The sequence below is a fragment of the Cetorhinus maximus genome, chromosome 24 (assembly GCF_964194155.1).
Source record: "Cetorhinus maximus chromosome 24, sCetMax3.hap1.1, whole genome shotgun sequence".
NCBI lineage: Eukaryota > Metazoa > Chordata > Chondrichthyes > Lamniformes > Cetorhinidae > Cetorhinus > Cetorhinus maximus.
Genome location: NC_135902.1, coordinates 39,962,003 through 39,984,959, shown reverse-complemented (window position 1 = coordinate 39,984,959; position 22,957 = coordinate 39,962,003). Strand labels below are relative to the sequence as shown.

General features: G+C 43.0%; 1 protein-coding gene across 4 annotated transcripts in view; it reads right to left on the bottom strand.

The window, feature by feature from the left end:
- Window positions 1–22,957, bottom strand: part of LOC144699826 (transmembrane channel-like protein 7) — a 63,310-nt gene that overhangs the window by 2,734 nt on the left and 37,619 nt on the right. For 3 of the 4 annotated variants that reach the window (XM_078571115.1, XM_078571112.1, XM_078571113.1), the window contains 7 exons: window positions 18,525–18,688; window positions 16,560–16,680; window positions 15,002–15,099; window positions 6,946–7,129; window positions 5,199–5,329; window positions 3,958–4,113; window positions 144–222 (listed from right to left, as the gene is read on the bottom strand). In XM_078571115.1, coding sequence (XP_078427241.1) covers window positions 144–222; window positions 3,958–4,113; window positions 5,199–5,329; window positions 6,946–7,129; window positions 15,002–15,099; window positions 16,560–16,680; window positions 18,525–18,688 — 933 coding nt within the window. The remainder of the gene's footprint in view (window positions 1–143; window positions 223–3,957; window positions 4,114–5,198; window positions 5,330–6,945; window positions 7,130–15,001; window positions 15,100–16,559; window positions 16,681–18,524; window positions 18,689–22,957) is intronic. The other variant, XM_078571114.1, reaches the window with a different exon arrangement.

The following is a 22,957-nucleotide window of genomic DNA, read 5'->3' as shown; positions in this document are numbered from 1 at the left end:
TTTTTCTATATGTGAATCTGTTTTTCATTTTGTTAAATTTATATTGGTATGATATTGTGCAATAAAAGGGTGCATAAGCCTGAAAAATCCAAATCATTCTACCTCGGTTTAATACAGCACCGTCAATGCAACAAATGGCTTACCAGGGCTAAATGGCATTTCAGCTGGGTAATAGTACTTCTGTTAGTTTGAACCAAAGAAACCAATGTTGTCAGCAACATACTGTTGTCAAGAGAAAAAAATGGAGGAAAAGTATTAAAATATTTATGCAAATATATGTATTTTCGACCTATAATGCCTAAGAAAATTGGAGATTCTTTAAAATAACCTTCAGACGTATGAGCAACGATTTCCAAGTTTTGATGCCTTTGGCATTTCAGTATATTATTTACACAATATTCATGAAGATAATGGCATTTGCAAGCACGCATATGAACATACAAATTAGGAGCAGGAATAGGCCACTCATCCCTTCAAGCCTGCTCTGTCACTCAATAAGATCAAGGCTGATTTGATTGTAACCTCTACTCCATGTACCTGCCTACCTCCGATAACTTTTCACCCCCTTGTTTATAAAGAATCTATCTAGCTCTGCCTTAAAAATATTCAAAGACTCTGCTTCCACTGCCTTTTGAGGAAGAGAGTTCCAAAGACTCAAAACTCTCTGAGAGAAAAAAAATTCTCCTCATCTTTGTCTTAAATGAGTGACCTCTTATTTTAGACCGTGATCCTGAGTTCTAGATTCTCCCACAAGAGGAAACATCCTCTCCACATCCACCCTGTCAAGACCCCTCAGGATCTTAAAGGTTTTAATCAAAAACAAAAACAGAATTACCTGGAAAAACTCAGCAGGTCTGGCAGCATCGGCGGAGAAGAAATCAGTTAACGTTTCGAGCCTTCATGGCCCTTCGGCAGAACTGAAGCATAGTTAGAAGAAGCATCTGTTTTTGTTTTGGATTTCCAGCATCCGCAGTAGCTTTTTCTGTTTTTGTTTTGGATTTCCAGCATCCGCAGTAGCTTTTAGCTTTTTGTTTTTATCAAGGTTTTAATCAAGTTGCCTTTTACTCTTCTAAACTCCAGTGGATATTAGCCCAACCTGTCCAACCTTTCCTCATAAGACAACCCGGCCATTCCTGGTATTAGTCTAGTAAACCTTCTTTGAACTGCTTCTAATGCATTTACATCCTTCCTTTAATAAGGAGACCAGTACTGTACACAATACTCCAGATGTGGTCGCACCAGTGCCCTGCAAAACTGAAGCATAATCTCCCTCTTTTTGCAATCAATTCTCCTCACAATAAACAATAACATTCTATTAGCTTTCCTAATTACTTGTTGCACCTGTATACTAGCCTTATGCGACTCATGCACTAAGACACCCACATCCCTCTGACTCTCAGAGCTCTGCAACCTCTCACCATTTAGCTAATATGCTTTTTTCCTTCTGCCAAAATGGACAATTTACATTCTATCCCCATGACTCTCCATGATGATTTAACACATGAGAAGTATATGTGACACTAATATTCTCATCAATTCATGTTTGCACTTTTCATTTAAACACTTAAGTAACAGTGAAGCTTAAATTACAGATTTTTAAAAGTAAGAAATGCACATTGTCGTTCCAGCCACAAAACAGCAGAGAATGAAATAATTTATTTTAGGTGCAACAGCCTTCTTTCTTTCATGGTAATAAAAGAACAATTGTAAAAGATGCAGTATTGGAGCTATAAAAAATAAATCTATACACTTCAAGGATAGATAGCCAGAATTAGAAAGTGAACTAGATGCACCTTAGTCTTCTTTCATCTAGCAATTTGTATGTTCCTCTAGTTAGCTGCCATGCAAATGTTCTATTCCCCATTCATTTCAGATTGGAGGTAACAAAAGACACACCCTAATTGATTGAAACCAAGAATCCTGTAAACAAAACCTATTTCTTGGTTCCTGTATTATGCAACAACTTGTAACCATGTTTCTATCAGTCTGGTTGGATTCAGGTCTTAGAGAAAAATAGATTGAACAGTTTCACTGCATCACCTCATTCCACTAGCATTTTATGGGAATATGACAGACATGTGTTCCTTCTTGCATCATAAAGAAAGAAAGACTTGCATTTATGTAGAGCTTTCCACAACCACCAGATGTCCCAAAGCACTTTACAGCCTGCTTTTGAAGTGTAATCATTGTTGCAATGTAGGAAACGTGGCAGCTAATTTGCACAGCAAACTCCGATAAGCAGCAAAATGATAATGGCCAGACAATCTGTTTTTTGTGACATTAAGGGATAAACATTGGTCAAGACACCAGGGATAACTCCCCTGCTCTTCTTCAAAATAGTGCCATGGAATCTTTCACAACCACTTGAGGGGGCAGGCAGGGCCCCAGTTTAACATCTCATCTGAAAGGCAGCACTCCCTCAGTACTGCACTGGAGTGTTAGCCTAGGTTTTTTGTGTTCAAGTCCTGGGGCAGAAATTTCCCCTCCGTTTGGGGGGGTTGTGTGCGGGGGTGGGCAGGGGCAGGTGCGAACCCGCTCGGCGCCCCCAATCAGGGCCGTGCCGCCACTTTACATGGGCGGGCCTTTTTAGCCGTTAACACCATGACGCATACCCAGAAGCGCTGAGGACACTCTGTGCAGGCGGGGGGGGGGGGGGGGGGGTGGTTGCGGGGGTGGGGGGCGGGGGGTGGATTCCCTGATTCCCTGAGTCGGGGCCTGTGCTCTTTTGCGCACTCGTACAGAAGAGCACAGAAATCTCCATGAGGCCAAGAAGCTGCCTCAGGGAGATTAAGTTCAAAATGAAAATTTGCATTAAAGGCAGAAAAAAATTATTTAGACATTTCCCCATATGTGACAGTGTCACATGAGCTGGGACATGTTTATCAAATGTTTGAACATTTTTTATTTCATTAATAAACCCTTCATGAAACCTCATCTTGCTTGTGGATGAGATTTCATGAAAAATGTGAAGGCTGCCTGGGCTCTTCGCCTGCCCGCCAACCTTAAGGTTGGATGGACAGCGTTCTTAACTACTTTAATTACTTTCTTAATGGCCTTAGTAGGCCTTTGACAGTTCGGTGGGCACACAGCCGACTCAGTTGCGTGCCTGCCGAACTGAAAATCTAAATGGCGCGCGGTGAAGTCGGGACACCCGCCCGACATCACTGTGCGTAATTTTACACGTTGGTGAGCGGGCCCCGCCCCCACTTGCTGACCCGAAAATTCTTCTCCTGGAGTAGGACATAAAGCTACAACCTTGAAAGTCAGGGGCAAGAATGCTACCAACTGAGCTACAGCTTGACACATGTTATGAATGATGTCTTTAATACATTTTTGCATCGGAAGTTTAACAAGGTACTGGGAGGATGTTGCGTTTTTAAAATTGGAGCAAAGGTTGCTGTTTCTGATTGGATTTCCTTTGCACTTGCCTTGAGTGCCGATATGTACAGCATATACACAGGATTGAATGAAACAAATGTAAATTTATTCTCCATGGTTGCTATTAAAGGAGTGTCATGCCAGTAATCAGAAGGATTACAAGGATGAGGTGGCTATCTGATTGATCTTTCCAGTGTGTATCTTGAGTAATGATCAATGCTTAGCCATGTAACATGCTAATCTATTCAACCTATGCACAGGATGTCTGGATTATTGCTGATATCTTTACTCTTTCAGGATTAATCTCTTCACAATTTATTTAATTAAACTAGTTACAGATTGTTCTTCTATATAAGCACATGTATGTATACATAAGATTTATTTTATATATATTGAGATTGAATTAAAATTATTATATGTTTAGTTTAATTGCACAGTCCATCAAAAAGTAAGAGTCTATTGTAGTGTCACAAATCTCCATCAGACCACTCACTTTTCTATTTGTGATTTAATATGTCAAATTACAACCCTTGTTCCTTAACTGTAAATTTTCTTATAGTAATCAGTTGCAGTTCTTACCATAAAACAATGGTGAGTAACAGGATAAAGGGCTCTGACGTAATGTAGTTCAGAAAGTTCTGTGCTTCTGATGGAAGCGTTGACACCACTTCTGGAATAATTTCCCGGGCTGTTTTATAGTATCGGAATGGACCACATGACACAGATGGTTGGACCCTGAGGGATAATCAATAGTTACATTCAGCCTTTTTAGTGGTACAAACCTGCTGCTGGATCTGTACAATTGCTGTCAAAATCAATAATGCATGTGGGAACATCAGCAACAAATGATATACACGTGGAGAGATCAGGTGAAGACAATATTTAGCTCACCTAATCCTTAAACACAATTCATGATTGAAAAGCCTCCTGACACTCAAGCAGTTAGGCTCGTACATGAGGCTGGTCACAGGGACAATACAAAAGAGAACCACTAGTGACCATGTAAGAATTATTGCCTCAAGTGAGAGAAGGGCAGAAAAGGGTGGGGGTGGATGTCAGCGAGAAAATTGAGGCATGTTTATTTCATGTGAGATTTGGATCAGTCACCGTGTTGTTGAATCATTGGCCTGGATTTTGCGGTTAGCAGTGAAGCAAGGACACTCGCTGCTCACTTGGAAGAAAGCCGCTCACAAGTGATACTTGAGGCATGATTTTCCCCTTTCCCACTGGCAGTTTAAATCTGGTGCTAAATTAAAGGGATGTCTTGGCATGCAGCAACAGTGATGCCAGCAAGCAGGTAGACAGCCAATCTTATTAAGTTCATTTTTGCATTGGAATTCTGCTAAGGCTAGCTTCTCAACCAGCATTTTTTTGTGAATGGTAGTTTGGTTTGGGCAAATATTGTGCAGTCCAATTAAGAAGAGAGATAGCTTGATTCTCTGACAATGTGCCTGCTTTTTTTTTAAAAGCTCGGATGCTAACTCTCTCCTGTGTCAGTGACCAGGGAGGAGATCACACATTATGGCCTTCGGCTGGACAAAACATTCTTCCCACTCCATCTCCAGGCCTGAGAATAACTTTGCATTACTGCATCAAGGCAAGTAATTTATCCTGAACCTTACAATTAAACCCTTCACAAATCATTGAGTCGTAGAGGCTTTATGGCACAGAGGGAGGCCATTTAGTTCATCAAGACCATGTCGGCCCCATGTACAGAATTCCAGGTAGTCAGATTCCCTCATTCCCTCCTCCCCTGGTTCCCTCTCCCACAAACAATAAAGAGAAGTGTAAACTGTTCTACTTTACCCAGAGAGACTTACGTAGCTACATTGACAATGATAGGAACAATTGCTGCAGCCAGCCCAAACAGCAGTATCAACTGGAAGAAAACCTTACTGCTGGATGGTCGAAACAGTCTTTTTCCAGGACGACAGTAGTTATACAAAGAATGCTGCAGATAAAATCATGAAGGAGAGAACTCATTATACCTCAACACAGGCCAGCACTTTACAGGTTGAAGTATTGTTCCATATCACAAAGAGAATAAGCAAAAATACATAAATACACATCTGAGTTTATAAAAAACACAACCGTGTATTGAATATCTTACATTTTAGATAACAGCTATTCACCGTTACTCAGCTCCCTATGCAGGAGTTTCCAACTGTGGGTCGCGACCCCCGGTGGAGTCGCAGGGCAGGATTTTGGGATCGCGAGCTCCGAGGCAGCAATGGCGGCCAGGGAGCTTGGACTGAGTTTTGACAGCTGCGAGGCCCCTTTAAATATTTGTGTTTTTCTCTGGAGGTGGGCGTATCTTAATCCTTTGTTCTCTGACAGGCCTGATTGCTGCTTATAGCCACAGCTAGCATGTTAAAAGGTTGTTTTTTGCTTTTTTTCAGGGAAAACCCAGCAGGTTTAAATTGTCCACCCCCCCCCACCATAAACAAATTTCCTCCTCCCCCTCCCCCCGCCCCCAGTTTTCCTTGGGGATGACACGAAATCTGAGGCATTAAAATGGGGTCACACTGGAGAAAAAACATTGGGAAGCACTCCCCTGGAGATTTTCTGGTTATTATCACATCACTGTTTGTGGAACTCTGTTGTCCACAAGTTGGCTGCAACATTCATAACACTTCAAAAAAGCATTACATTTGGCTGTCATTACAAAGTGCTTTAAAGAATTTTGAGACACCCTGAGGTTGTGAAAGGCACTACAGAAATATAGTTAGTCCTTTACTTCCCCATCAGCCCAAGGCATTAATGGAAGGGTTGGATGATGCAATGCACTTGACTGCCCTTACACCTCTGATGACTGGATTTGAATGAGCAGCAGAAATCCTGGAAATATAAGGCTGGGCAATGTGACGTGAAGTTTCAGTGCCTGCCCTTGGAAATGCTGAGATGGTGGGTCTGATTGGGAGGCAAGTCACTTCATGATGAATTTTTGAAACATTTTTGTTGCTTATCCACATTTTCCTGTCCATACTATCTGTATGTAAAAAGCTGGCAAGGAGGGAACACATTGATGTGTTCCGACTTACAAAGACTTAAATAACAATTTTGTCACCTGTCGTGAAAGTAACAGCGCTGCACCAAGCCCAAATCCCAATGGTTTAGGATATGCAAGAAAACAGTCAATAGGTAAAAGTTCACCTGGGCTAATAGTCATTCAGCCGGTTGTGATGGGTAGTGGTCTAACAATCATGGTGCTGTCCTTACTGCTCATTCCCCCCTGCTGCCTTTTCCCGGGGCCTCCATATGACCGACCAAAGTGCCTGCCTATTCCAGGTGGAAGGCTGATTTGAATGCACTAATTGGGAATGTTGAATAAACATGTGCAAAACTGACCTATTTGTGTCTGTACATGAACTTTCTTCATGTGAACAGCCTCTTTACAAATTCGAAAAGCAGGGATCTTTCTGTCCCATTTTCGTTCATTACAATTACCAGAGGATCAGGTTCACAGACAGAAGATTGATATGAGCTCCAGTAGACACTATGACCTACTGTGTGTCTTTAATTAAAAGCAAAATTGCAGCTGCAGTCATATTATTTTCTCTAGCCTACCTTTTTCACATAGAAAGTGACGAAATATTTGATAATGTTAAGAAGTGGCAGTAATGGAGAGTAAAACATCCCAATCCAGACGATAGTTTGTCCGTCAACAATATCCAAAACATTCTCCGGAACCAGGAATTGCTGCTTCTGCAACATTTTAGTTAACTCAAAGGGAGCATGTTGCGCCACAAATCTAAACAATGAAAAAAGTGTTTCAGTACATTCATTCCCTTGCTTCACGATAAAGAAACATTGCCCATTTTATTGAGGTACAGGCAGATAACACAAAGCAGTACAATCTACAGACAGGTTTATCTGAACTGAAGAGAAATGCTTCAAAAATTGCAGATGGAATAAATTTTGAATACACCCTCAACTATATCAGGGATTATTAAAAAATATAGAATTTTTCCCAATAATTTAAAACTAGCATATCATCCATGATGTTGCCCATGCAGAGTTGGGAGTTACACTGCATTATATTATGTAATATATGGAATCATTGAATGTTATGATACGCATAGAGGCCTTTCAGCCAATCATGTCAGCATCAGTATTATTCGTCTGCTAGCTTCCCATACTATTTAATACTCTTCTTAAAGTTACAATATCATTCCAATTTAGAAGAATTTGTATTTCTGCTTCAATAATCTTTAGAGGCAGACAGTTCCACATTCTAACCACCCTCTATAAGAAGAAATGTTTTCTAACTTACTTTAAATTTCTTTTTGCAAGTATTTTAACTTTCTGCAGTCATTTTACTATCACACCATCATTGGAAGTGATCTGCTACCTTTTACTCTGTTATAATTCTTCATCAATTTTACAACATCTATCATATCACACCTGAACTTTTAGCCATGATGGGGAGGGTCCCTGCCTTATCCAAAATGATACTGGTAGCCTGAATCTGGAAGTCCCATCTCCAAACCTGGCTCCCGCCATTTTTTTGCGGGGCCGGGGGGGCGGTGGGGGGTGAAATGCTGGCGGGTTGCACTTTGGACATGTGCTTTTCACGGAGACAGCTACATATGTAAAACTGCAGCTGTCTTCAGTGAGATCTGATTTTCGCAAGGAAGGAATGGGAAATATGATTTGTGCACTTTAGACCAATCAGGAGAAGCTCTAAAGTTTGTGGAGTTCTTTGGAGAAATAAAGTCCCCTTTTTGATAGGTCCAGGGACCCCTTTGGATAACCTTGAAAAGTTGCAGCAACTGCCACAGAAGTGGCAAAAAGTAAATTGCAGGTGGCTGACTTTAACCCAAGGGAGTGGGTGGGGGGGTTGCTGCTGGACCTGGAAGGGCAAACGTTTTGCTCCTGCAGACTCGGGTACCCAGCTAACAAATGGAAGGAGAGTGTGCCAGAGAAGGCAGCATTGCACATTGTGCCAAATAAGAAACAAAAGGGGGATGACACCTTCACACATTGCGCCACCGAGCCCAGTGAACATTACCAAAGTCAGGCCAGAGGGTAGGCACCAGGCCAGGAGTTAGAAGCAGCACCAGGAAGGAAGAAGAGAAGGACAACCAGGTTTTACCCTGAAGTAAAGGTGTACTGAGCTCAGAGATCATATCTCAATATGACTGATAACCATTGCAGAAGGCAGCCAAGGTTAAGCCGAGTAGTGGTAACTGACATATGTGGCATGTTACAACAGCATCATGTACCACAGTCTGTCAATTCTCACGCCCTCCCAGTGCATCTAAAGGTTACCATGGCTCTGAATGTTTATGCATCAGGCTCGTTCCAGGGCTCAGAACGAGAACGTGGAATATGTGGAATATCACAGTCAGCTGCATCAAGGTGGTCACTGATGTCCTGTTTGCTCCTATGGGGGAGAACGTTAAATTCCCGGTTGATGTGGTGCCTCAGACGCAGAGAGCAGGGGGTTTGCTCTGTTAGCAGCTTTCCCTCAGATGCAGGGCATTCTCGACTGTGCCCACATCATTACAAAGGCTCCAAAGCATCAACCTGACACCCTTTGTGAATCAAAAATTATTCCACTCCCTGAGTGTGCAGGTAGTTTGTGACCACAGCAAGGTTTTCCTGCAAGTCTGTGCAAGGTTCCCTGGTAGTTGCCACAACTCCTTCATACTGAGGAGTTCCCACCTGCCTCAACTTTTTCAGTCACCTACATAGGTCTGTGGATGGCTTCTGGGGGACAAGGGATACCCCTTAAGGAGGTGTCTAATGACCACCTTTAGGCAGCTGCAAACTGAGCCCGAGAAGAACTATTACAACAGTCATGGGTTGACTGCAGTCTCTCAAAATGCATTTCAGGTGCCTTCACCATTCAGGTGGAGCTCTACAGTATTCCCTAGCAAGGGTCTCCCGAATAGTAGTGGTGTTCTGCATGCTACGCAATGTTGCACAGCAGAGGGGCCTACAACTGGAAAGGGAAGAAGTCACGTCCAGAGCTCCAGCATCTGAGGAGGAGGGTGATGAGAAAGATGAGGAGGAGGAGGGGCCGGAGGAGGCTGCCCCTGCCCATTCTCAGGAATCTGACATGGGGGAGGAAGAGGGCAGCAATGGCAGAGCAGCTGAAGGGCAGGCCCATGTAGCCACGGCTGATTCTGTGCAGGAGCGGGTGATTGCCAGAAGCCTGCTAATCCAGAATAGATTCACCTAAGGTCCTGAAATCTCACATTTACCCTCAGCCAGTCCCTCATGAACATCTTTCACATTCATAGGGGCCACAGTTACACATGGAAATGACCATTCCGAACAAGAGAGAAAAGCGACATTAATGAGTTTTACTCCATTGAATAGATATGGCTGAGAATCTACTATCAAAACCATTGCCCTCAACGTATTGCAAACACACATCTTGAAAAGTGCTTCACAACCTGGATCTTCACATTACCACCAACGGCTGTCAACGAGGCGCCAAAGCCGGCACCCTGTGCATGCTTCAACTGTGCCCACAATGCTGAGAGTGTGCAGTAGGAATCATGACTTCACGTCCAATACCAACTGATATGACTGTGTGTGCTAACAAGGATGCAGATAATGCACATTGTGCAAGGTTAGGCCACAACTATGCTAGACCAGCTCTTTGAAAGATCTGCCACATTATCCATTCACCTCCATGGTCCAGTCTCAGGAATGGACGACATTTTTTTAAAAATTCGTTCAGGGATGGGGGTGTTGCTGGCTAGGCCAGCATTTATTGCCGATCCCTAATTGCCCTTGAGAACTGAGTAGCTTGCTAGGCCATTTCAGAGGGCATTTAAGAGTCAACCACATTGCTGTGGGTCTGGAGTCACATGTAGGCCAGACCAGGTAAGGACAGCAGATTTCCTTCCCTAAAGGACATTAGTGAACCAGATAGGTTTTTACAACAATTGACAATGGTTTCATGGTCATTGTTAGACTTTTAATTCCAGATTTTTAAAAATTGAATTCAAATTCCACCATCTGCCATGATGGGATTCGAACCAAGGTCAACATGCAATGCTGCCATAGACCTTGGCTCCCTTACAAACCACAGCTTCTGACACCTAGAAGACAAAGGCTTCCGATGTATTGGGGAGAGCTCACAAGTGCTCTTCACTAGAGCATACATGGCATCTTGACCTGAGGAGCCTCCACTCAGTTGACTGTGTAACACTGACATGCAATGACTGCCTTGCACCCAGCACTCATGCTTGAGCTGCACCTCGTGAACTCCATCTGATCGTTGTGTCTGATCTTTGAGCCTCCCTTAAACTCAATCGTGGATGGACAACAAATAATCATCTCATTCCTTGACTGCAGTCTCTCAAAATGCATTGATCACCACTCCATTATGTGAAGGACCGGAGAAGGAAGAAACCTTCCAGTGCCCGATAAATGTCGGTCACATGATGACATAAATGTGAGGAAGGCCTTAGCATGTAGCTTTCCATGTCACCGGTAAGAACATCCTTCATAAGGTTAACATTCTCATTGAGTTTTGTAGTGTACAAATGCACACCAAGATATCTTGGTGTGTACTGACCCATATTCACAAAGTGCTTAATTGTGAGACTGACAACATTAAAAGTGCAACCACAGTGAACTCATTAGTGCTCTAGGTGAGACAGCACGCTACATTCACGCACACTCCTACAAAGGAGGAGGTGGGGCCAGGCTGCTCACATCTCATTCTATTTGGAGTTGTGGAGTGTGGTGGCCGACCTCTTCATGCAGGAACTCGTTGGGGACCTCCTTCAGACAGTAGCCTCTGTATTTCTGCATCGGCAGCTGTTGGCATTGACGCCTTTGGAGCAGACAAAGGCTCTGGCAGTGAGGCTATGGAGTTGGCAGAAGATGAGGGTGCTGAGATGCTCTCAGTATCTTCAGCCTCCTCAGTAACAGCACTGCCCTAGGTTGACCTTCTGGTGGGGCTGATGGGGCTGGCGGATGGTGTGCAGCAGTCATTGATTCCAGCAACTGCTGTGCCAACACAGTGACTGTCCTGTTCAGCGGACGCAGATCCTCACGTACTCCATGGATGTGAGCACTCAAGATCAGAATGGACTCTCCGGGCTACTGTGTGAGTCTTGCACCCTTTTCTGGCCGAGACGCTGCTCTTGCATCCAGTCCAAGTGTTGCTGCATGTGTCTCTCCACAAGATTGGCCAATCTCTCATGGTCAGAGCTCATGTGTTGGAGCGGCAGGGACAACGTGGAGATCATCCATGGATAGTAGACCCCCACACACACTGCATGAGCTCTCAGGGAACTCTGCCAGATGTCCACACATCTGCTACTGATTGTCCAAATGCTGCACCCCAAAAGGTGACTCCTGAGGCTCCACGTTCTTCCCCACTGGAGCATTTTTGTGACTTTCCTCCCTCCGAGGGGGACTGTGCACGGGTATCTCTGACTCTGACACTTCCTGCACTCTGGTGCGGTGCCCTTTATCCCATACCACCAACTCTACACACACACCACATCCCTCCGAAGTGCTGGTATCTGAGTTGGCATAGTGTAGGCTAGTCAGATATTGTGACACTGCCTCCTCGGACATTCCTCCACCTGATGCCCGAGGGATGAGGTGGCCGTGGTGGTGGCGGTGGGTGGGGTGGGGTGGGCGTATGAGTGAGCAGAGCTGGAACCTGTGTGAAATTATTTAGGTATAGCCCTTCACATTGTGAAAGCACAATCTGATGCATGCCATTGCCTTTAAGCATGCTCGCACTGCCCTTATGATGCAACCCCATCCTTGCACTCCCTCTCATGTAAACATCCCCTTGCGCTCAGTAAGCTGACAGCATGACGTCCACCATTACCACCATGTTCCAAAGTGTCTTTACCACTGCCTTTATCACCTGCTATGTACAATTCTCTGTCCTTGACAGCCAGCCAGACAGGCACCCTGGCAACCTCCATGGCCATCTGCTTGACATTACAAACCACCTGTAGCCTCTGACATATTCCCAGTCTGTTCTCGGCCCTCTTAAACTTTAAGGGCACCATGAAGTAATGTTAGCCTGATATATGATGCAGTCAGGGAAAAATCTCTTGAATGTGTCTGTGCGTCACAGTGTTCATTCACACCTGTACTGTGTGCACCTGGAGGACCAAAATGAACATACAAGCCTCTGTGCTATGGCAGAAGCATGTTTCACTCCTTAGCTGCAGCATGCAGATGTGAACCTTCCCTGGGGCCTCTGTGGGCTTGTGCCGAACAACTCACGTTTCCAGAAACAACAGGTCGTGGACCCTTTTCTGGCACTGTACCCATGACCGTCTATGTTCACCGGCGTGCTAACCGCTGCTGTGGTCTCCGTCCATGTCCTCTTTGTGGTCAGTTATGGGGAAAGATTAGAGAAGTTGGGACAGATTCCCTTGGAGAGGAGAAGGCTGAGAGGAGACTTGATAGAAGTTTTCAGAATAATGAGGGGCCTGGACAGAGTAGATAGGGAGAAACTGTTTCTGCTCGTAAATGGATCGAGAACCTGATGGCACAGTTTTAAAGTGTTTTGCAAACGGAGCAAATGCCAAGTGAGGAAAAACCTTTTCACACAGTGAGTAGTAAGGGTTTGGTATGCACTGCCTGGGGTAGGTTCAATTGAGGCATTCAAGAGGGCATTGGACGATTATCTAAATAGGAACAATGTGCAGGGTTACAGGGAAAAGGCAGGAGATTTGTGCTAAGTTAAAATGCTCAGAGAGCTGGTGCAGTCACGATGGGCCAAATGGCCTCCTTCTACACTGTAACAATTCTGTGATACTGTGGTTGCAGGAGGGTTGCAACATCCAACTGGATATAAGAAGTCCCTTCTCTTCTGCACCTCCTCCACCAGAACCTGGAGGTCCTGGTCGCTAAACCGGGACACTCCTTCCACACTCTCAGCTCTGCGTGACATTCTGGCAATACAAATTTAAAACGAAAAGGGCTGTGCGGCATGCAGCTTACAATGCTCTCAAACATATTTGAGTGCTTACATACACAACCCATCTTCTTTATCACATCAATGAGTACTATTGAAGATGGGGGTGGATGGGAAGGAAATGGCTCCGCACAAATGCATCATGCCGTGGATTTTGTTGCTGTCGCTCCCAGATGGCATGTGTGCCTGACCACTAATTATCCTACTGGCTTACTCCTTCTGAATCACACTGTTGTGCCATGCCAACGTGCAGCTGAGAGGGACCTGGTCGAGGGTGAGTTGGGTGGGTGCATCCTGATAAATGGGTGGAAAGAAGGCAGGTGGAAGGGCAAAGAACTGGGGCAATCATAGTGGGTATCAGACCCCTCCTGCGGCATGATAGTAACCTGCGCTAACCCTGAATATCGTGAGCAGCTTGTGGTGCCAAGATGCTGCCATCTCCATGGTTGTGTCTTCTGATGCCTCTCTATGCTCTACATGGGTCAGTGTAGTCCTTCATTACAATGTGAAAAGGCAGCAACAATGCCTATTTTTGTCTGTGGAAAACCCATCATGGGCTACTTATTCCAGAGTCAGCAACCAGTTGGACAACATTTAGAGAGTTTGTACTCACCTGACTGCTCAGTGACATCTCCTTGGAGGCACAGTAACAACAGCATAACAGCATAGACTGCCTGGCTCACAAATGGATCTCCCTAACAGACCGCTTGTCATGAAGCTGTTAATGTATATAATATTATTGGAAAATGTTTTTCATTTAAAATAGAGGTTTAGTCTGTGGGTGTATCTTAATTGGATTAAAGCCAGCTAGTCTGGGTGCTTTGGTGTGTACTAGTTTTGAGATGTAAGAGAGGTAGAGTGCATTTGCATTTTTTGAATACAGCATTCAAGAAATGGGGTGAAATCTGGTACCTAGTGAGCAGAGACCAAGCAATATGTTTATAATACTAATAAAATTGGTACTATGATAGGGGTTTTATTGCTCAAAGAGGCTGGTGATACAATGAGAATTTATATTCAATGAGCTGTGCGAGGTATAACTTCAGCAGTTTTTGTGTGTGCAGGGGAGAGGCAATGTAAGGTCAAAGTAGCTTTAAGCCTACAACTGACTCCACAGGAACCAAAGTGAAAGGAACCGCATTTGGAATTTGTACGGTGAAAATGCTTTGTCTGGTGCCTGGTTAAGTCTATGGGTTGCTGTTGCCTTAATGGAGATTAGTTTAGGAATTGTTATGATAGTAGTCATTTGTAGCCATGTACATGTGTTTAATGTGCTGTAACTTAATAAAATGTTTCATTTAGTTTAATGTAAAGCCTTTCGAGAACTGGGGGTCTGATTCCTGAATTTAGAGTTGCATCTCAAACATACCACTTAAAAATATGGGTTATGACAGTCGTTTAAAGTTTCCCTCTGGGATTTTTAAAAACTCAGCTTTACCAAAAGACTGTCTTATTACATCACTGTTTAAACCTGACCAAGACACCCAATCCTCTGGGTCCTCCTCCACCTCTACACCTCTGGAGTTTGCGGGCCCGACTCCTATAACACCCTGGAGCCAAACTCGGAGCAGCCGAGGCACATTTTCCTGGGTCGGGTTTGCGGAGTTGGGAATTTTCCCCACTCTGCCCTCCCGACCCAGAAACGAAAATTCAGGCCTCAATTTTCTCAGCTCTAGTGCATGTGGAAATATCTTTTTAATTGCTTACTTTCTTGGGAGTTCCACACAAAATGTGACACCGATGCAAGCTAGAAGGTCAAACAACATCAGCTTGTACATTTCTTGTCCAATCTTTGTCTCCCAACACTGGAGGACAAAGCAGAAACAATATCAGTAAACATGCAAACAGCGCTGTGAAATGAGTGTCAATTTGTTACTGAGAAATTGTACAGCAAGGAGTTCCTTCGTTTAAATTGTAGATGACGGCAACAAATATTTGAATGATAAAGTATTATTACTGTTTGCAAACAATGGGTCCAGCAAGATTTGGGACATTACCTGGCAACGAAACGCTGCCTTAAGCAGCAAAATGTTGACCTGAATATAACGCATGAAATATTCAAACTAAAATCACATAAGATTGCCTTAACTAGAGCAATTGCACTTTGTCCAATGACATCTGACAACTTAGAACACTTATCTGAGAACTGTATCACTTACCTGAGAAATCAGCCAAAATAGACAAGATTGGTCAGTAACAGTTTGTGGGTCAACTAGCTTCATATTTGCAAGCATGCATTTCCAAATAAATTAACTGGTTGCAAAGCACTTTGGAACATCCCGAGGATGTGATAAGATGATATGCAAATGAAAGTTATTTCTTACACTCTCAGGTCTGCAGCAATAGCAGTCTTGCTGCCATAAGGACCAATGATAGTGATCCAGTCAAGAATGCCACATCCAAAATTACCCTTTCTGCCCAAAGCACCACGAATGAAACCAAAAAATTAAGAGGAGTAAATTGGACTTACTGGGCCGAATTTTTCCGTCGGCGAGCTGGGGGAGGGGCCCGCTCGCCGACGCGAAAATGACGTGGGATGATGTTGGGGGGAACTCCCAACGTCATCCCGCCCCATTTAAATTTTCAGGAAGGTGGGGGCACAGCGTGATCAGCTGTCGGCCCGCCGACCTGTCAGTGGCCAATTGAGGCCATTGACAGGATAATTAAAACAATTAAAGGTTGCCTTAAGGTTGGTGGGCAGGCCAGGAGCCCCGGCAGGCTTCTGAAAAAACATGAAACCTCATCCACTGGCGGGATGAGGTTTCATGTTGGTTTTAAAAAAGTTTATTAAAGTTTTTGTGCAATTTATTAACATGTCCCATCTCGTGTGACATTGTCACATGAGGGGGACATGTTAATGATTTTTTTTATTTTTCTTTTTTTAAACTTTGAAAACCTTTCAGCGATCTCCCTGAGGCAGCATTTAGCCTCAGGGAGATGTGCGCTCTATCGTGTACATGCACGAAAGAGCGCACTCTCGCATTTGGGGAATCCCCCCCCCGCCCACACAGGAAGCGCATAGTGCTTCCCGGCGGATGTCACGTTGGGAGGGCCTTAATTGGCCCACCCATGCAAAATGGCGGCGCGGCCCGTTTCGGCGGTGGCGATTGGCTGCCCGCCTGCCGCCGAGTCACTCGGGCCTGCCCGCCCGTCAAGGGCAAAATTCAGCCCACTCTGTGATGTAACAAGAATAGACTTGTAATCTATCACTCTTTGGCACCACTGAGCTCCCTCAAGCTACTATTTATTATTGCTTTTCACTCACCTGGTAGTTTATGTTGTAACCACAGGCTTCACAATCCTTACTTTTGCCATCAGAGCAGGTGATATGCTGCCACAAGGAAAACACCAGCATGCTCAGATTGGACAGCCTCAAGAATACACTCCTAAATGGAAATAAATGGAGAAACTCAAAAACAGTGAAACTTTGTACATTGCAGAAATCATTACTTTTCTTAACGGAAAGACATTTTGTCTGTTTTTCTCCTTCTCCTTGTGTTAATTGCATTGTGTGGCGAATGAGTATTTAATGCTATTGAGCTGGTGGGCATTAACTGGGGCTTATCCTGTGCTCCTACTGAAATTCTGGTTGTTGAGTTAGGAGGTGCATGTTTGTAATGTGTATCTCTGCAAATAAAAGCTTACAAAGTAGGGAAAGATTAAGCTCCTGTTCTATCTTTCACACCACCTGACTTTCTGGAACGGGACACCTTGCTCTAACCTACCCACTGTTGCTTCAATTGTTAAAAATACATGTGGTGTTATAATTAAAAGTTGGTGGTATTATGATGCAAGCCAATGACCAATGCTGTAAAAATCTTGGCACAAAAGCCACATGAGGTTTCACACTAACTTGGCAGTTTGTGCTGCAGCAAGCTGTGTGTTGATATAGTGTTGTGTGAAAATACTGTACGGATACGGTTTATATTGGTTGGAATAGTGCGTGGCTATAGAATGTCACCTCATGACTGCTACAAGTCCAGTGAATGGACAGTGAGGCAATCAGAATGAATCCTAGCCGCTTTCTCCTCACCACACCACCTGGGGAACAATTTCCCACTGTTACATCAGCCAAGAGGATCAAACCTTGGACCTTCCCAGTCCACAGAGAAGTTAAAACCAAGATCGATCAAAGATCCTTTGTTTTGTTCTTTTATGTGATGTCGGCATCGCTGGCAAGGCCAGCATTTGTTGTCCATCCCTAATTACCCTTGAGCTGATTGGCTTGCTCGGCCATTTCAGAGGGCAAAAGTCAACCACATTGCTGTGGGCCTAGAGTCACAAATAGGCCAGACCAGGTTAAGACAGCGGATTTCCTTCCCTAAAGGATATTAGTGAACCAGGTGACTTTTTAATGACAAAAAATGATAGCTTCATGGTCAGCATTACTGAGACTAGCTTTCAATTCCAGGTTTTACTTATTGACTCAATTTAAGTTACCACAGTGGGATTTGACTTCATGCCTCCAGATCATTAGTCCACACTTCTCAATTACTATAATAAAAGTAAAATTCCATCAGCTGCCATGGTGAGACTTGAACCTGTGCCCCCAAAGCATTAGCCTAGCCCTTTCAATTATTATCCAGCAACATTGCCACTATACCACTGCCTCCACATTCGACAAGACCAGGACAATTCTCCCAGCATTCTGCCCAACATTTATCCATCAACCAACACTACCAACAATTGTCACATTGATCTATATAATGGCAGTGACTTAACTTCAAAATCAATTCATCATCTATGAAGCTCTTTGAAATATCCCAATGACATGAAGGTGCTGCATTAAACACACATTCTTTTTCTTTTGGTTTATTGCTGCAATGCTGCTACTTCGCAGTTAGGCAATCATGATAGAGGGGTTCATGCTCGAGTTATTTCAGGAACAGTCCAGGATGCTAAAACATTCCATAACACAGACAGTGAGCGATACTGCAACAAACAAAAGCTCTCTGTGTTTTTTTTTTAAGTTTGCAGATTGTTCTCAGCCAAATATAACACTGGATTAGAACAACCTTATGATATAACTCAAGTGACTGAAGTGAAATTAGATCATTTCTAATGGGGAAAAAAACTAGATTATACCAATCTCCGGAGGAATAGACAATAATGATGGACAATAAAGTACATCTTCAAACACTGTTGACCTTCCCTTTAACGAGTGGCAGACTGGCAATAGCCGCCACATCAATAAAATACCATGCCTAATTACACATTTAAGAAGGTTTACCTGATTAGTATCAAATTGATTTCAGTGTTTGGCGGATACTCTTCATATCGGACAATTATCCGAAATAAGAATGGCAGAAGAATATTACTAATGGAGATGACAATGGATGGAAGATATTCCATGAAGAATTCGAAGACAAAATAAATTTCACCACTTCCATGCCCCTGGAAAGAAAAGCGTGTTATTTTATAAATGTAAAAAGTACATATGATAGCCCTCGTATTCTTGGAGCAGCAGCCTTCTTCCAGATGTGCTATTTTGCCCTGCCTTGGAGCCTAACTTTGAATCTCTGGATAGGGTCTTTTTAACACTGTGGGTTGGTCTCCACAGCTACTTGCCCAGCTCTGCACTTGATTGTCACTGGAAAACTGGTATTAGGCCCTCGGTGCCATATTGATGTAGTTGGCAGGCCTGTTTCACGCAGATCAACATTACCATGTTTCTCATAAAGGTGGAGCTGGTAGGAGAGGTCATCCCATCTGTTGCAATGACACCACAGCTACAGCAGTGGGCACAAGAAGCATCTGTTTCCTCTCAGCTGAATTGCATAATATAAAAACTTAGGTCCTGCCCCATGTTCCACCCCAGTACCACCTTCATGAATTTCAGGACCAATGATTTCCTTCCATTTACCATTAGGCTGAAAATATGCTCATTATGCTGTGATGTTAATATTGCCATTTGATGAATTACCAAATGTAATATTAAAATTGGCTATTTCCAGCATATGATGAGTGTTTTATCCATAAATTAATTCAAAGTTTGAATGGCTTAATGTGCAAATTAATCCAAAGCTTCTTTAGCTTTTAGTCATGTTATCTAGGTTTCCTACTGTGATTTGACATAGATTGCCTCAAAATTCATTTTTGCAATTTCATTCATTCTTTTCAAAATTCAGATATTTTGTTTGCTTAATCTTTACTTATGTTTTCCAGCATCTGTGTATTTTTGTAACTAGCTTGGGCTTTCATCCTATGAATCTGATAAACCCAATAATCTCTCTCTTTGACTTGGCACTATAATCAAACATTTGCTAAACTATTATAACCAGCTTTTTTTTCCAACATTTAATTATAACCCTTAATTTTTTGACAATACTCAGTACTTTTACAGTACAACAAACTTTGCCTTACCCCTATGGGTGTGGTTATCTCAGTAGAATGACATGCTTATCTTTTTCAAAAACAAAAATACCTGGAGAAACTCAGCAAGTCCGGCAGCATCTGCGGAGAGGAACACAGTTAATGTTTCGAGTCCGAATGACCCTTCAACAGAACAGAAGGGTCATTCGGACTCAAAACATTAACTGTGTTCCTCTCCGCAGATGCTGCCGGACTTGCTGAGTTTTTCCAGGTATTTTTGTTTTTGTCTTGGATTTCCAGCATCCACAGTTTTTTGCTTTTATCTTAATGCTTATCTTTTTACTTGGCTTGTAAACGAAATGTACAAATATGTGATATTATTTAATGCACATTGAAATATTGAGGTTAGAACAAAAGCTTCATCCTGACAGTTGACAACACAAACTTTCCCACAGCCACTATGATAGATTTTGGAGCAAATAATTCCTAACTACCTCTCTGAAATAACGATGAGATGCCTTTTAAATATCAGCTGTAATCCATCCACTCAGTTATCAATTTTTGCAGATGTCTTAATTGTAACCTTCCTTCTCAAGAGGTGACTCTTCCACGCAACTTGATACATTTGAAAAACTTTGAAAATTTAGCTTCTATTTTTTTCAAAATTAATTATAAATATAGTTGCTTGGTAGTACAGAATTTGAGTATTGCTGAACAAAGAGACATGCTGTCAAAACTTTGTGTCTTGCACTCATCAGGACAGATGCAAGAATACCAAATCTCAAAGGGAACAACACTTTATACTGCATGAGAAGAGGGTGCTGATTGGTTGGAAAGTAGACTCTGTTTGTAGGGATATTGCCATGGGGAATGCACCAAAATTAGCTGGTAAGAAAACTCATAGGAACATAGGAAATGGGAGCAGGAGTAGGCTGTTCGCCCCTTCGAGCTTGCTCCACCTTTCAATTAGATCATGGCTGATCTTCTACCTCAATGCCTTAATCCCCATACTCCCCAAACCAAAGAAATAATTGCAAAGTTAACAGGGAAAAGGCAAAAATACTTCTTACAAAACTATGGGCAGGATTTTCCCCCCATCGGGGGCAAAGTTGAAGTGCGGGCGCACAGGGGTGCACAGGGGCGCGCGGATCTGCACCTTCGATCGGCGTCCTCAGTCAGGGGCGCACCGCCATTTTACGTGGGCGGGCCAATTAAGGCCCTCCCAGCGTGACGTTCGCACGGAAGTGTTAAGCGCTCCCTGTGCGGGCGGTGGGGGGAATCCCTAAACCTGAGAGCATGCTCTTTCGTGCATTTATACGAAAGAGCGCACTCATCTCCCTGAGGCTAAGTGCTGCCTCAGGGAGATCGCCTCTACTGTCAAAAATATTAAAAATAAAAAAAAAAATTCCCTGACATGTCCCCTCATGTGACACTGTCACATGAGTTGGGACATGTCCATAATTTTTTTTAAATCTTTGATTACATTTTTAAAAACCTACATGAAACCTCATCCCACCCGTGGATTAAGTTTCATGCTTTTTCTACTTCCCGCCAGGGCTCCTGGCCTGCCTGCCCACATTAAGGTTGGACGGGCAGGTCCATTAATTAGTTTAATGACTCTGTCAATGGTCTCAATTGGCCATTGACAGGTTGGCGGGTGCACAGCTGATTTTGCTGAGCCCCCGCCTACCTGAAAATTTAAATGGGGCGGGGTGACGTTTGGAGTTCCGCGTGTCATTTTGCGTGTCGACGAGCAGGCCCCACCCCCCGCTCGCTGACGGGAAAATCCTGCCCTATATATTTTAGTTACAAAATAAGCAATTGGAAGCTAGAGGATGCCAATTAAAAAGTAGGAATTTGCAGAAACTTTTCATGTGGTAATGATGTCAGCATGATTAAATTGATAAATTTATAAAAGCAAACCACAGCTTTCTTCCGGCATATGAATGAAAGCCATTTTGTTTTTCACCCCCACTTTCCTTTATTGAAATAGTTCATTGATACGAGCATTCATACTTTCAAAAGTTGCGGGTATAAGGAATTTATCTTTTTGATTCACTCATGGGATGTGGGTGTCACCAGCTAGGCCAGCATTTATTGCCCATCCTTAATTGCCCTGGAGAAGGTCTTGTACTAAACATAATCAGCCGACTTTGAATTTGATGGCATTTGCCAATGAACTAAAATCAAATGCTTTTGAAAAGTCAAGTTGTATTATGTAAAGATCGTAAATACAAAGTTGCAACCCTCTAACTGCAAGGATGGTGTTCCTAATCTTTTCAATTGAAATAATGTTATGGATGTTTTCAAATTTCTGATACCATTTCTATGTTTTTTGGTTTAAGTTATACTTTGGAAAGTAGGCATTCCAGGAAAATGCTGCATTTATGGCCCATCCCTAGTTCCTCCTGGGAAAGTGGTGGTGGACCTCCTGGCATTTGTGGGGCTGTTTCAGAGGGCAATTGACCGCATTAGTGTGAGACTGGAGTATTTTTAGACCAGACTGGGGAAGGAAGGCAGCTTTCCTTCCCTAAAGGATATTAGTGATCCAACGATTATGATAATTTAACAGCTTCGTGGCCACTTGTACTGGCACCAGCTTCTTATTCCCAGGTTTTTTAAACTGAATTAAAATTCTCAAACCATCATGGAGGGTATTGAATGTATGTTCTCTGGATTGTTAGTCCAGGCCTTCAGTAAAAACTTCTAGTTATGCAACCAAAAATCTACCATATCACTAACCTATGAGTAATTATGTCACAACTCCTTTAGTTTTCACTCTCAGTTTAGAAGTATCAGGTGAACCGCTTCTGAATCTGGTCTCATGATAGATTTTCAAGAACTTTAATTATTTAATGACCAATTTTCTGGTTAATCTCTAAAACTGGGGAAAAAATAGGTTAAGAATCTTGAAATGCAAATTATTTAAATTGAAAACAGATTCGTTTTGGCTGCTTTTAAGAAAAAAAAAATTACGTTTTTTTCATGCCGCCCAAAATAATAGGCTATAACTATAAGGCAACCACTACTAAATCCAATAAAGAATGCAGGAGAAACTTCTTTACCCAGAGTGGTTAGAATGTGGAACTTGCTACCACGTGGAATAGTTGCGGTGAATAAGCTTAGATACATTTAAAGGGAAGATAGATAAGTGCACATGGAAGAAAGGAATAGGATGATATGCAGATAGGGTTGGATGAAGTCGGGTGGGAGGAGGCTGGTGTGGGGCATTAACATTGTCATAAATCAGTTGGCCTGAATGGCCTGGTTTTGTGCTTCAATTTCTATGGAATTTTATGTCTGTAATTTGGTCATTCGATATTCTGCAACCTGAACAACTGTGTCAATGCA